General features: G+C 38.7%; 1 protein-coding gene across 4 annotated transcripts in view; it reads right to left on the bottom strand.

The window, feature by feature from the left end:
• The window catches only part of STAU2 (staufen double-stranded RNA binding protein 2), a 171,142-nt gene that overhangs the window by 60,006 nt on the left and 96,115 nt on the right, over nt 1–15,021 (bottom strand). For 2 of the 4 annotated variants that reach the window (XM_058813131.1, XM_058813123.1), the window contains exon 13: nt 1,710–1,823. The exons of the other annotated variants lie outside the window; for them this stretch is intronic. In XM_058813131.1, the coding sequence (XP_058669114.1) occupies nt 1,710–1,823 (114 nt within the window). The remainder of the gene's footprint in view (nt 1–1,709; nt 1,824–15,021) is intronic. 4 annotated transcript variants of the gene reach the window in all.

Here is a 15,021-nt window from a genome sequence, read left to right on the forward strand (position 1 = left end):
ACCACCCCATCATGCAATAACAAAACATTTATCTTTCCATTTTAAGAACCCTGTGGAAAATTATGTAACTAAAACCAATTATGAACAGTTTTTAAACTTCAAATTGAAACAAGATGAAGAAATTCCAGCTACATAATGGCCCAAGTAAAATTATTTCTACCTATTTGTGAATATGCTATGATACAATCTTTATCTGTGATTTTACAGAATTTTTTTCTTCTCAGAAGAATATCCTATTTGGAGCATGGAATGGGTACATTTGGGATGAAACTAAAGATGCACATAATCTGCAATTTCCTAATTTCTGGGTGCTTGACTTTTCAGGCTCAATACAACATTTTCATTTAGAGGTCTTAAATATATAATTATTCAGATGGCTTAAATGTGCTTTTTGCTTACAGAGTCTCTTTTCTGTTTACATATCATACTCTAGCCTAAATAAATGCTAAGACAAAGGCCAAGCTGGCTGGTAGCCCAGAATGTAGTTGTTACCAAACTGACAGGGACCACCTTAACTTCATTGAAATGTCTAAATATCGTACTTGTGTTGTAACGATATTTTAAAAGCCTATCCTTACTGAAAGAAAAATGGAGCAGCTTTAGAGCAGCATAAACAAGTTGCTGGATGAAATGAGAATTGAATGTCAAAGTATGGTCTGACTTACCACAGCTCTCCATTACTGTAAAACACCAAACACTTAAGAGCAGGAAGTATCCTCATGTTACCATGTAAATAACTAATGGGCTTAGTTTATGTTAACAACTAACTAAGGAACTTTCAATAAAAAACCCACCAAACAAAAATATGGCTAAGGGTGTCCAAACTTTTCCCTAAAAGTAACTAATTCTGCTAATTCTTAAGGCAGCTTTCCTTTTTTTTCTTAGAGAATCTTGCATAGAGTCTGATAAAATGTATAGCAAATGTGAACACAGTATCATTTAAAGATAATCTGTAAAGGCAAGTAAAAATGGTAATTTTTCTAATCTACTGAAGATATGAAAGGTGCAAGGTTTGGTTTAATGTTTTCTTCTGCTTGTTTCCTTTTTGCTTTTAATACTTTCAGAGTATCAAAGTCTTGTCTTGCTTTTATACGTACAAGTGCTGGAGGACAAGACAAGAAGAATGGAAGTCCCCCTCAGTTCCCATCTGAAGCAACAGGGTGATAAATGATTAACATTGAGCCTTTTTTTTTTCTTCAGGCTTTTTGCCAGAAGCTTGAATTAAATGTTTTAGCAACAGCCAAACAAAATGGAAGTTTTACACAGTCTGATTAAAAATGCCTTTCCCCTCTCAAATACCAGTTTCTTGTGACAGATGATGGCTAGAGATGATGGCATCATCTCTCTGCTTTTCCAACTATTCATAATCTTCTAACAAAAATAGGATAGACAAGACCTGATACACACATAAAAGCAAATAAAACCTTTGCAGAAACTTTACATCTGACTTTAAAACCAAAGCAAGCTCTTCAGGCTTTCCTAATATATCTTAAAAATATGTAAAAGGCAATTTACTTTTGTCTCCTTTTCATTTCACTCTTTAGATCTAATCAGGATTTTAGTATGGCAAGAGAGGCAAATCCCTGTGACAAGAACATGCCATATGAAAAGCACAAGAATGTGTCGAAATTTTTAAATTTACTAACGCTGACAGTCTGGCCTTACCAGATATTAATAAAATCACAAGAGTGGGGGTGAAGGTATGATACCTGGTCATGGCTGGCTTCAATGGAGCTCCCGATACCTTGGAAAGTCATCTGCACAGGAGACAGTGTCAAACAGGTCAAACACTCTTTGCCATTTTGTCTATCACTGTAGTGTACCTATAACAGAATAACATACGTAATCTGCTAAACACCAGGTTTGCACAAGGGAGTCATGCTACAATACTGTCCCTTTCCAACAAGCTTGTAAGAAGAATTCCAGACATTTACATTGAATTCATCTTTAATATCAAAAAAGGAGTGTGTAAAATAGTCTAGATAGTCACATGTTGAACTGGGGCCCAATTTTCCAAGATATGCCTGTTGCATAATTTTTGAAGTGCTGAGTTCTTCAGATTCTGACATCTTTCAGACTGAATTCAAGATGTTATATCTATATAAGAATCTAGCTTCAAGTTAAAGTTTCCAACCTACATGTCATTCTTAGAGCATATTGTAGCTTAGTTATAAAACACCCAAGTAAATCATTACAACCTCGAAAAATTTGCCAATAATAGTTTAATTTTTCCTATTTTAATTTCATTTCTAGCAAAATCCACTAACACTATTGACATTACTATTATGATACATACAACAATTGAATCAAAACGACAGATAAAATGGAGAAATCGCATTCTTCTTGAGATGTCTAGACTATCCTTTTCTAAATGTAACTCATTCCCTGTGGGCATCAAGATGTGTATATTGAACCTGAACTAGCATGAAATACAGAGAAAGATAGTGCTTCTACTTGAATTATTCTCTTTGTCTTCAGGTTCCCTTCAGATGGTTTTTAAATCCTCTAAAGAAAGGACGGATTTTAACATGGTGAAACAAAATGAAATTAAATGTTACTAGCATTTCATTATTAAGAACAGGTTGCCACTCATGCTGAACTGTTGAAATATTACAGTGCTCTGCATAGCTCCTGACTTCTGGACAGGCAGATCAAGCACTTTGTTCTACAGGAGAGGTGGAATTTAGTTTATGGTGGTAATTTACATCAACTGTGTGACCCCTGTCAGAATTGGAAAGAGAGATCAGCTCTGCTGGAGACAGACCTTTTATGTTAGTATCTATTTACAGCTCTATGGCTCTCAGGCAAAAGGTACATGCTAAAGCCTCATCCTGACTTTTAGGCTACAAAATAAATCTTGCCATTTCTGAAGACAACTAGGAACTACATTAAGTTTATTCCTGTGGAAACAGTTTAGTGACAATATAAAAATTGTAAACTGTGTATTAAATCCCTTGTGCCTAACTCTGCCACAGGTGGAAATTGGGAATACTTCAACTGAAGCAAAACCAGTGAAAAACTGATTAAGGGGAAAAACAAGTTGGTGCTATGTTCCAGAATTACTTTACTGACAACACATCAAAACAGTTTTGCTGTGGCCAAAAGTAAGATACAGAATGTGAAAGTCTTGTACTGTGTATAGAAATACTGATTTCATTCAGCCCTTCTTAAAGCTTTCTGGATTATTCCTGTCTCTCTTCCTCTCAACCCCCACATTATGTGCCTACTAAATTGCTTGTGGCTCTCTGCCAGAAAAGCCATACTACTCACTTAGAAACCACAAGAGGCCCCTTCACATATACAATGGTTTAACTTTGATTAATTGAAAGAGGTATGAAGGTATGAAATTTGGCTGACAAATATAAACTGAAGTCCTTTAAATGTCAGGGACTACTGTTATGACAAAGGCTTATCAAGCTTCCACAACTGGTTGCAAAGTAGATTTTCTGCTGAGTTTGTGTTGTGGGAATGCAATGTGAGAAATGGGGCAGCAAAGATCAAGAAGATGGTCCTGTGCTGCAAACAGGACGTCAGAAAAGAAGCAAAATCTGGTGACCAAGAAAAGGACATATCTAGAAATGGGGAAATGGCCCTTTCTGAGCTGTGCAGCATGTTTGTCAGTTAAGTTTTTGTCAGAATAATATGAGTATAAAATTCACTAGTGTCCACTGGAATAAAGAATGACTAACAAGCTGAAAGAACAGGAGATAGCCAGAGGAAAAAACTGTCAGTATTTCATGACACTACTATCTGCAATAGCAGATTTGACTCACATCCCCTTTAGAATCCCACACTGAAATGGCAATAAATTCAGAATTTTGGTATCTCTATAGGCTTAACTTTCCCAAAAGGATTTCATTATGCATTTTTGGCCTCATCTCAATGTATCAAGGCCATTATTTTGGAATTTCTCAGACAACAGTTTTCTAATTATCTCTTGCTCTGTTGAAGCTCTTCAGCCAAACCAAAATAAACACTTTCTATATTAATGATATGAATAGTGATATAAAACACAAAAGACTGGACTTTAAATAGGAACAAATAAGACTTTGTCCTTTCATCAGATCTCTCTAGTCTACAGATTTGTGCAGTCAGAAGAAACATTCAGACTTCTACACTTGGCATGCGTATGTGCAATTTCCCAGTAATCCTGTTTTGTTATTTATCAGTCCAGTTGCTACATTCTTAAACTACATTATTCCTTTCCCCTTCAAGTTTGCTCAACAAGCCAAAATTTGGGGCTTTTTTATTTACCTATTAGAGCAGAATGTCCAAATAAGGCACTCAGAGAGAAATAATAGTAGTCAAATAATTATCAAATAGCTCAAATAGCAGCAAACACTTCTTGGGTTTTGGCCAGCAGCATGGTGCAAATATTTCAGTTTCTATGTCCATGCTATTATTACTTAGTGTGGGAAGAATCTGAACATCTATAACACTCTTTCAAGAATATCATATCCTGTAAGGCAGAGCACAGCAAATACCTGACTCAGTATCTGTGATCAAGGAGTGATGACTGAAGGCTGGCCAAATGCTCTGATGGTGATTATGAAGCCATTATTGAGATTAATGACAACAAAAATAATAAGTTTCTAAGTTCCTCTGTGCCTTAAAGAGTCAGGAGTGCTTAACTACAGCCCATCTCACCAGATCTCTGTTGGGCAGGCAAGGACACTTCATGGACAGCCTTTAAATGACTCATCCAAGCTGGACTGGACTGACTGGCAGTGCTGGGACTCTAAGCCATCATAAAGGCCTCTGGCCTAACCACAATTGGTCATTTTCTCTTTCCATACATTGTGGAGGTAGAAACAAAAGAGTTATGAAAATAATTACTCTCTGTGTCCAGGACCTAATTTCCTGGCTTCACTTTTTATAATTAAGGGACACTCATAGATTAGCTCAGTGCATTTAAGGATTAAACAGCAATGAAATTTCACTCATTAATATTCAGAATGTTTTATTTAGATAACACATAAGCAGAGATCTCATGGAAAAGAATTAGAATCTGGTTAGAAAACAATGGCCAGGATATAGATATCTCTAGCAAGGGTTGTGCAAGTTTCTGAGTAAAATGCAAGACTCTAGCCTCAGACTATTATGAGTGATTTACATGTAATTCTCCTCCAAGGTTTGTCCACACAGCACAAAGCAGTGTCAGCACAACAAGATGCTGGCAATAATTCTAAATGAGACTGCTCATTTATTGGGAAAAGCACACAGCACTGCCAGCTTTTCTCCTGGGTAACTACATACACCTGAGATAAATCATGTATGGCCAGCTCAAGAATCCCAAACACAGCACTCCACAGCACAAAACCTCAATGCATAAAACACAAAGGGCATCCCAGACACCAAAATACAGAAATAAATTCTAGAAGTATATTTTTTCACAATGCCACAGATTTACTCACACATATATGTTTTCTTGTTCTATATTCACATGACATACAAATGTATATTCATTTTACAGATTGCTTCAGTAAGGAACAAGCAGCATGGTATGAATATGTATGGATGGGTGCCATTCATTGGAGCGTGTATATAGACATTTATGTGAAGGTCTGAAACCACTTGACAACTTATGCTGAAATTTGGCCCTTGTTTTCAGTATTTCAAATTACTGAAGAGATGTACATATTCTGATGGGCATTTATAACTACATATAAAGGAAGATATAAGATGAATGTTTATAATGTTACAAATGAATGGGGAATGGCATAGCCAGAATTCTTAATTTTATATATTATTTTATACAGGAGAAAGTAAACTGCACTGCATAAAACTGTAGAGGAAATTACATTTTAGGGTACTTCTATCATAATGCTGCTTCACAAGCAGGAAATTTCCCATTTCTCTCATATTTCTATAAAGATGTCTCTTCAGTCTACCTTTACTATAATACCTCTCCCTACTTGCAAGTGTTCTCATGGAAACTGCAAAAATATTTCAGGATTTATCTTGCAATAAGCTGCTTTAAAAACTGGATCAATATGCAATTTCAGATAATGGCCATAGTTAAACTGCAGAAATGATTCTGCAAATACAATGTTCCTAACTTCAAGAAGAGCCTAGTCTGCTGGCCTTCAGCATGCATGTCTGAATTTGAACATCTGTCCTTCAGCATGGAGAAGGGCTGTGGTTTACTGAATCACAGCTGAGGAGGGTGAGAGACCTGCTGTACTGCTACTTAATCATTAAGCTTGACTATAATACCCCAAACTACTCTTAGAAACGAGTTAGCTAACAAGAGTCTGAGGGGAGCAAAAATAAAGGCTACCCTTTTCACACACTGCTGCTTAGATGTTCACAGTGTGAAACACAACTTCTGTCAGGACAAACATTTTCTTTCTTGAACATTTAATAGTTAAAAAAAAATACAAATTACCAAAAGAAAGAAGTCATCTGTGACACTGGAGTTCAAGTTTCCAAACTGAAAACTACTTTGAGTCAAAGCATCAGCAGGAGTCTTAGAATGCTAGACAGAAATAAACTAGGTAATAAAATGCCATTATGTTCAGCAATGCACAAATCTTCTGGATTGACAAGCCTGGACTATTTTGTTAGAACAAAGGATGGTATTCCTTTAAATCTACCCCTTAAAGGGAGAGCACCCAATTGAGTCTTGAGTTTACAGAGTAGTTTCCAAGATTTTACATAGGCTTAGATTTACAGCAACAAGAAAACCAGAATAGGCTCAGAAATTAGTTGTTAAAATAGTGATTTTGATTTGGACAAGAGTCTTATGAAACAGTTTACTTCCTCTGGCATCCTGGTGAAAAACTTTCTTTTTCATATGGGTCTTTTATCTTCCACTTTATGTTGTTCATCTACAGTTAGTCATGTCAACTATCAAAGAAAAAATGAAACAAACCTGTCTGAGCTCCAAGTCTCTTTCATGCTTATTTATTGATGAAGAAATACTTCGGGCACAGAAATAAATTTAATATACTTGCTCATTTCAACCATTTTATCAAAGCCAATTTTAGAAGCTTTCACTGCACAGTTTGTAATACTTAAAAGTATGAATCCTTGTATTATGTATTATCCATAGAGATTTCCTAACAAATATTAGATCAGTTCCTTCAGACACAGAGCAGTACGAGATTCCAAATACCACTTTTCATTCTTACTACCTGTTTAACAATTACTTTTTTATTTTTTTAGTAAAAACAAAACAAAAAAAGAGGGGGAAATCCCATAGTCGAAACAAATCTTTTTTAAAAAGTTGAATAACAGACATAAAAACCAAGCCCAAGTTGGGAAAAAAATTATCCCAGATGAAATAATAAGATATACACAAAAAATTTCTTTTAAAAAATCAGAAAAAAGAGCATTGAATCAAACTGTTTCCTGCAATGCTGGAGTTCCTTGATGTACTGCTATTACTAAATATAGTATTTTACTAATCTCAGCAGGGTGCTGGCTAACTGCATGCCCGTCAGATGTTTTTAACGGCCACCCCCTGTGGAACAAATCTAAGGAGAGCATGAAAAACACCCACATTTAAAAAAGCCCCCTTGCTAGATCATTAAGGAAAGATAAAGGCCTGTACATTGGGATGTGATATATAACACAATCACTGTGCCAAGAAAACACATGTTTGATTAGCGCGCCTCAGGTTCATTAATCGCCGTGTCTGCCTCACAGCAGTGGGTACAGTTCCCTCCGTAGCTACTGCACCAAAGGGTAAAGACACTTGGTAGCTTAAAGACTGACAGTTCAGCAGTAAATCTTGAGCTATTCCAACATGCCTCTCTCACACAGTTTGAATAGCAGCTGTATCATAGCCTTAAATCTTCATTAAAATACAGTCCTAGGGTTTAGACGATGAAATAAACCATTACTGCGCCATAAATAGGCAACAACAAGCAGACTAAAGGCATTGTCACAGGTTACTGAGGCAGTATTTCACCCTCCTGGCTACAGTAACGCACACACTTGACATCTACAAAAACCAGCAAAGTACAAATAAGAGGACAAAAAAATATTTGGTACGGTTTCCAAAGACAATATATAAAATATCTGCTAAATGCAAAGTAATTCTGAGCCGAAGAAACTTGAAGAGGGTTTTTTTCCCTGCTATTCCTCTGAATTCAGAGCTCCTGTTTCAGTGATTCATGAGAACTGGAAGGTTGAGCCATGTATTATGCTCAGTCAAGCAAGGGAGACCCAGCTCTGTCCGACCTCTGGATGTGATGTTTGGTTTCACAAAAGAGAAAATCAGCTGCCACCATAGCATAGAGGATAATCAGTGCAGCAAGTGCTTACTGCTCACCTTCCATCTGTTAAATCTTAACCCAGGTAAGTATTTATACAGACAGCAGCACATGCAAAGTGAGCAACTTTGTTTACAATGGCTGGCACTGAGAGGTGCAAAGAGACCTGTTTGTCTGATAGGAAAACTGAAATCAGGGGATGGGACTTTCTATTTTAAAAAAAATCACACTTACATTGAAAACTACCTAGCTATCCGGTTCACATCCTCTATTCTGTAAATAAGATACATATTTTTTGTCAACATAGGAGAGAGTAGCTTAACTCCACCGAGTTTAAACACTTAATACAATCATCCCCCCAAATAAATAATAAAAACGTGATAAAAATTAATACATTTTAATTATTCAGAAATTAACACAATGCAGAGCACTACAAAATAATGTTAACTATAGCTGACATGGTTTTTGCAGAAACAACTTGTCTGCCACACATATAGCAGGTAAATACTGTGTTTCCAGAGGGAGGAGCTTTAATAAATTTTATAATTCACATCAAAGGAAACATGAAAAAAACTGGCAATCCTGAGATCTCCTGTTCTCATCACAGGGCCTAAAAAGTAGGAGGGAGGTGAGAAGGTGTGTTTTGCTAATAACATACCCTGAGGATGAGCATGGTATGGAGCATTAGTGGAGGAGCCTGGTCTTGGGTACAACCTGAACAACTGATGACATGAGAGAGGAACTTGGTTACTTTGGAAAGACAAAGTTGCTTGAGTTTGAAATAACTTTCTAGCAACAGCATGAATGGAAATAAGTTCTCAGGAACACTCTTTTTAAGGACTAAGGTTGTCACTGAAGAGTGAAGCAAACATTAATGATTCTCTGTTTACAAACCACGTGTGAAAGCCCCAAATGCTGCATTAATGAAGGGAGAACAGGATCAGTGTGAAACTGTGAATAGAAAATCAGCTGCCTGAATTGGCTAAGAAATCTGAGGCTGGTACAGACCCTGATGTTGTGCACTAACCTAGAAATAGGGCAATATGCATAAAAAACCACCCTTCTTTAATTAAAACAAGAAACAACCATTTCACTTCCGAAAATTACCCTGCTCCGTTGTACTTTCAGTGTTTAGTGAGACTGAAGGAGAAGATATCCAAATAAACCCTCTCTTAAAGCCTCAGCTTCAGTCACAGAGAGGGGAACAAACTCTAACTTGTCTCCTTTCTCCTTCTTCACCTTTTCTTATTGCATCTCTTTTTAAGGGTCTTTTCTTGAGAGCTGAATTCCCTTACTATAATTAAAACTAAACCCTAGTCTGCTATGAATTCACCACTGCACCTTCACATTTTTGCCAACTGAAACTTCCAGTCTTTCAAAGTTTGGGCTCTGTTCCAAGCCAAGGTCTGTAGCTAAGTTATCAAGTCACATTAGGATTTACTGAGAAAGATTTTGGCAGAGAATGCAGTCCGGTGTGTTCAGTGCTGGCTGCAGTATTTTGAGAGATCCTGATAGCTTTTAAACTTTCTCATACATAAATCCCCTAAATTCTAAAATTGGCTATCAAAATATAACTCACATTTTTTCCACAGACCAAGTTACATGCAGGGATATGTGGGAGGATTTCAAACTTATTTGCAAGATGCCAAGTAGACAAGCTAAAATGTTACCTAGGTGACATCCACACCACACCTGAGGACCCACACACTACCAGTAGCCAGTTATTCTCTGTTTACCTTCTTTCCTTTCAGAAACTGAAACAAAAAAGAGGCCCCTGGCTTTTTCTGGAGACAAGAAGAGCAAAACTTCAGCAGTGCTTGAATAAAGGGCTTGAAATAAGGAGAAAGGTAACAATGGCCAGAATAGAAGAAAGTTAGTTTAGATAGAATTCTGGTCCAGCTAGTTGGATAGCTTGTGCTAGATTTGCATTTGTTTTCCTAATGCTGCATACTCATGAGTCAGCTTGGAAACACTCTTGCTGCAGCAAATACTACCTCCTGCAGTATGCTTTGTGAACAAATAGGCTACATTTCCATTTTGCATACCGTTCCTTATGGCAACTCATATGAGAACAATTTTTATGTTTCTTTTTAAACAGAATGCTGCCACCATTCTGACTTCCTTTCAGGTCAAAAATGGGATAATATGAACTAGATGGTCTGTAGTCCACAGAATCATTTCTGAAATAAATGGAAACTATAAAACATCTTCTTGTAGATCTACCTTGGGTCACTACCATCAACTGTGGTTCTGCCTACCTTCCCTCAGAAGTTGGGTGATTAAGAAAACCTATAAACCAGAATGCAATGAAGTCCAGGTGCTTTGATTTTTACATGAGGCTCTCTCTGAAGATCAGTTCTTGCTATCATCTTGTTCTGGTTTATCTCTCTCTCTATTTCACATTCTCAACATATTTTCTTTCCTTTGGCTAGTCATGTATAAATCAAGGTTTGGAGACCTAGAAGTCCTTTCCTACACAACACAGCCATTTGATGTCAAGTTGATTTTCAGTAGCAGGACACCTGCAAGTTTCTGAGAGCCAAGTAAAAACTCTCAATTTTCAGGTAGCCTGGAGCTGTGCAAACCAGAAATGTCCCTAAAATTGTCAAAAAAATCCTGCCTCACTTGCTGACATTCTTGGACAACACTTTTCCCCCTTTAAATACAACAAAAATAGTAGTTGTCTTGAAAAATGAGTAAGTTTTGCAGGAAATAACTCAATAAAAAGGTGTAAGTTCTCTTCCAAGCACAATGACTGTGAGCTCACATGGATAAAAGGAGCTTTCCTATTTCCTGACTTCTGCCCAGTGGCACACAGAGGCAAAGATGTTACTGAAGCATAAAAAGCTGTACCCAGTTTTGACTGGGATTGAGCTACTTTGCTTCATAGCAGTTTGCTTAGTGCTATGTTTTGGCTTTGTGACCAAAAGTGTGGGTAACACACCAATACCTATTGCTGAGCTGTGCTCACACAAGGGCTTTTCTCTTCTCACACCACCCCACCAGCAAGAAGGCTGGGGATGTGTAAGAAGCCAGGAGGGGACACAGCCAGGTCCCCAGCTGAGCAAAGGGATATCCCACACCATATGGCATCACACTCAGCACACAAAGCCAGGGCAACAAGGAGGGTGGGGGTTTTGGAGGGATGGTGTTTGTCTTCACAAGTCAGTGTTACATGTGATGGAGCCCTGCCCTCCTGGGGATGACTGAATACCTGTCTGCCCAGGGGAAGTGATGAATGAATGATTTGTTTTGCTTTTACTTGCATGTGTGGCTTTTGCTTTCCTTATTAAACAGTCTATATCTCAACCCTTGTGTTTTAGCACTTTTACCCTTCTGGTTGTTCTCCCACATGCCACTAAAGGGGAGTAAGAGCAGCTGCATGGAGCTGATCTGCCCACCAGGGTATACCTGCACAATCCCTTCTGGCCAGTGCGGGGCATGAGGAGTTAGAGATAACAACTGATTCGATCAGAGCATGCTATACCAAATTTATATGTGTTTAGCTATTAGTTGTCAGGCTCCTGTGCTTGCCATGGGGCTTGCTTGCCTGGATGTAGATTAGTAACTAGTGCTCACTAGTGACTGCTTTTTGCTTCTGTTGTTTCATTTTCTTCTTATCATCCTATTCTGTTCTGCCTGGGAAGATACTGATAGCAGGAATGGGCTGGCAGACAACCAGGGCACTGCTCCCATTCCTGTGCTGAACAGGCTGAATTCAACTTCACTGGACTGTGACTGTGGCTAAAATCATGATGGTACAACCAAAAACACACATGGCCACGGAGAAGTTTATACTAGAGCAGGTACTCCCCTGAAGGGAGAGTGGCCTATGGATACTGCCATTCTGGAGCAGTTACATCCCCAAAGGATGGTGGTCTGTAGACAAGCCCACACTGCCCATGTGGAAGGTGGGCCTGTGTGTAATCTCAAACTGCAGGAGGGACAAGGGGAGGAGTTCATTGCAATGCTGAATCCTAAGCATCCTAAGGGATGAGGCCCGAAGATTGTAGTGGAAACACCTTTAAATTGCTGTAATCCAGGATCTGAGCTGCATGTCATGGGAATTACTATAGCAGGAACCCCTCGTTGCTAGCCAGGCAAAGAGCAAAGGGAGGAGTTTGCTGCAAACCCTATTATATTTTGTTAAGCCCTATAATCTGGCCCAAAGGAACCAGCGGTGGAGATTGTCACAGGAATACCTTTAAACTTCTGTAACCCAGGATGTGAGCAGCATGCTATGGAAACTAGCGCAGCAGGACCATCTGAACCAATGGAGAACAAGCCTCACAAGATGTGAAAGTACAGCAGTGACCCAACCTGAGCTTTGGTGCCCAGTAAGTCCATGGATCACACCACCTCTCCTGTCCTGTGTGAACTGATTGAACACAGGAAGAATAACAGATTGAATACACATGGACTAAATGGACTCAAGGGATACTTTGTGGACTTTTAAAGGGGTGATCCAGACTAAGGTAATGATTTCCATGTATATATTCCAGGATGGGTAAGAGGAAGTGGTTAATGAGGGACAATCTATTGGATAATGTGGGACCTGAGCACAGTGTCAATAGTATGGAATAAAGGGTGGATTGCACGGTTTTCTTTCTGGGATGGAGCTAATTTGCTTCATAAAAGCATGTATAGTGCTAAGTTTTGGATTTGTGACCAAAACACTGTTGATAACATACTGGCACTTCAGCTGTTGCTGAGCAGGGTTTGCACAGCACCAAGGCCTTTTCTGCTCCTCACCCCTTCCCATCAGTGAGCAGTCTGGGGGTGCACAAGGAGCAGGGAGGGGATACAGCCAGGACAGCTGACCCCAATGGACCAAAGGGATATCCCAGTGATATCCTGCTCAGTGACAAAAACTGGGGACAGGAAGAGGGGGACACTCAGCATTATGGCCCTTGTGTTCCCAAGTCACCATCTTGAGTCCTTGGAGCTCTGCTTTCAGGAGGTGCCTGAACATCTGCCTGCCCACAGGAAGTGGTGAATGAATTCCTTGTTTTGCTTTGCTTGCACACACAGCTTTTGTCTTCATCTCAACTCCTGAGTTTTACCACTCATGCCCTTCTGATTCTTTCCCTTATCCCACCAGGGGGGAGAGAGTGAGCAGCTGTGTGGGGCTTAAGCTGCCCACCAGAGTTAACCCACAACAAAAGCCTATAGTAATTGGAACATCAGGCAATAGTTTGGTAATTGGTGAAAGTGCAAACTTCCCATTAGAAAAAATCCCCACAGCTTTCAGAAGACACAGAAACTGAGATAATGAGGGCTTTGTCAACCATTTCTAAAGGTGTTTATACTCCCTCAGGGTAAGAGACAAACATTGCTGTTGAGATTATTGTACTGGCCATTGAGCATGGCACAGTACAAGCACACAGGAGATAATACCCTTCTGCCAAAAGCCAGCCTTTAATATTTCTGGTGAAGACAGAGCTCAACATCATTCCACACATAATTTTAGAAAAACTGATCTGACCAATGAGCAGGAACAGTGATAGTACACCTGACTAACATCTCAGACACCAGGACAGGAAACAAAAGCCCAACTCCACTGCTTGTTTTACAGAAGCAGGTATTGATAATATATGGCAGCACAGTCACTCTCAAGCTACTTGAAGGGACTTAAAAATAAGTTATCATTATATTTTTAATATAAGTTCAATAATTCCCACTACCCTTTGAATGTTAACACAAAGGCAAATCAGCTGATCACAGTTCCCTCTGGGACTGACTGTACACTGCTATTTTAGAATAATTTCACTAATATTTGCAGTCTGGTCAATCCTGCTGGGAAAGAAGTCCCCAATGGTTCTGGGGGTGTGGGGAGGGAAGGGGTTAGATGTATAGTTACATACATAGAATTATAGGGGATCTTGACTCCAAATGTGGGCAAATAAACACTGTCTTTAACAGTCTTACTTCAAAAGTATTCTTCTCTAACACAATCATGCAAACATCTTCACTTTTTAATATCTCATTTTTTTCCAATTTTTGGAGATAGGATCTTCAAAGAACCATTTATCTGAAAACATTTTATCTGAACCATTTATCTGAAAACATTTCAAATCTGTTTTACGTTAATGATGCCAAGAAGCCTGATGCTGTAATTTCAAATGCTTAATTATTATTTGGGTTTTCTACTTTGAACAAGTGATAGGACTTTTGTATTCTTCAGCACTAGCCCATTTTCTGGGATTCCAGTCCCAAGCTCAAAGTGGCCACAAACTGTGTCCACAGCCAAAACATTCAAGGACAGAACAGTATCATCTGGATTTACATTCTTGTTTTTAGCACTTGCTGCACTTTCTCTCTTTGGCTTTATCTGGAGATTTGCTAAAACATACCTTTTGATTCATTCATTTGCAGGGAGCTTTGAAAATAAACTCTCTCTGGCAGCTAACACTATAACTGCAACTATCTTCATTATAATAGATTCAGTGCACAGAACCCTTCCCTCCATCAAACCAATAAACAGCCCAAGTTTGCAAAACAGTGCGTAGGGTGCCCCAGATAGTGAAGTGGAGGTAAGGTACCTAATCTGCACAGGTGCATATGTAAATCCCAAACAGCTTCTACCTTTTCAGATTATTTTACAGCTTCAAATGACTTCCTATTAGCATCCATAGGGCCTGTGTCAATTTTGAAAATGATATTTAGGTGCTTTTTAAAAATCTGACCTGCTCAGATTTTTACCTGATCTTTACATAATTGATGATTATCATCAATTATGTAAAGATCAGACCAAAACTACAGGTCTTTCCTTGAAATCCACCGAGGGTAGAACTTCCCTGAA

Source organism: Ammospiza caudacuta, chromosome 1, assembly GCF_027887145.1.
Source record: "Ammospiza caudacuta isolate bAmmCau1 chromosome 1, bAmmCau1.pri, whole genome shotgun sequence".
NCBI classification, from domain to species: Eukaryota; Metazoa; Chordata; class Aves; order Passeriformes; family Passerellidae; genus Ammospiza; species Ammospiza caudacuta.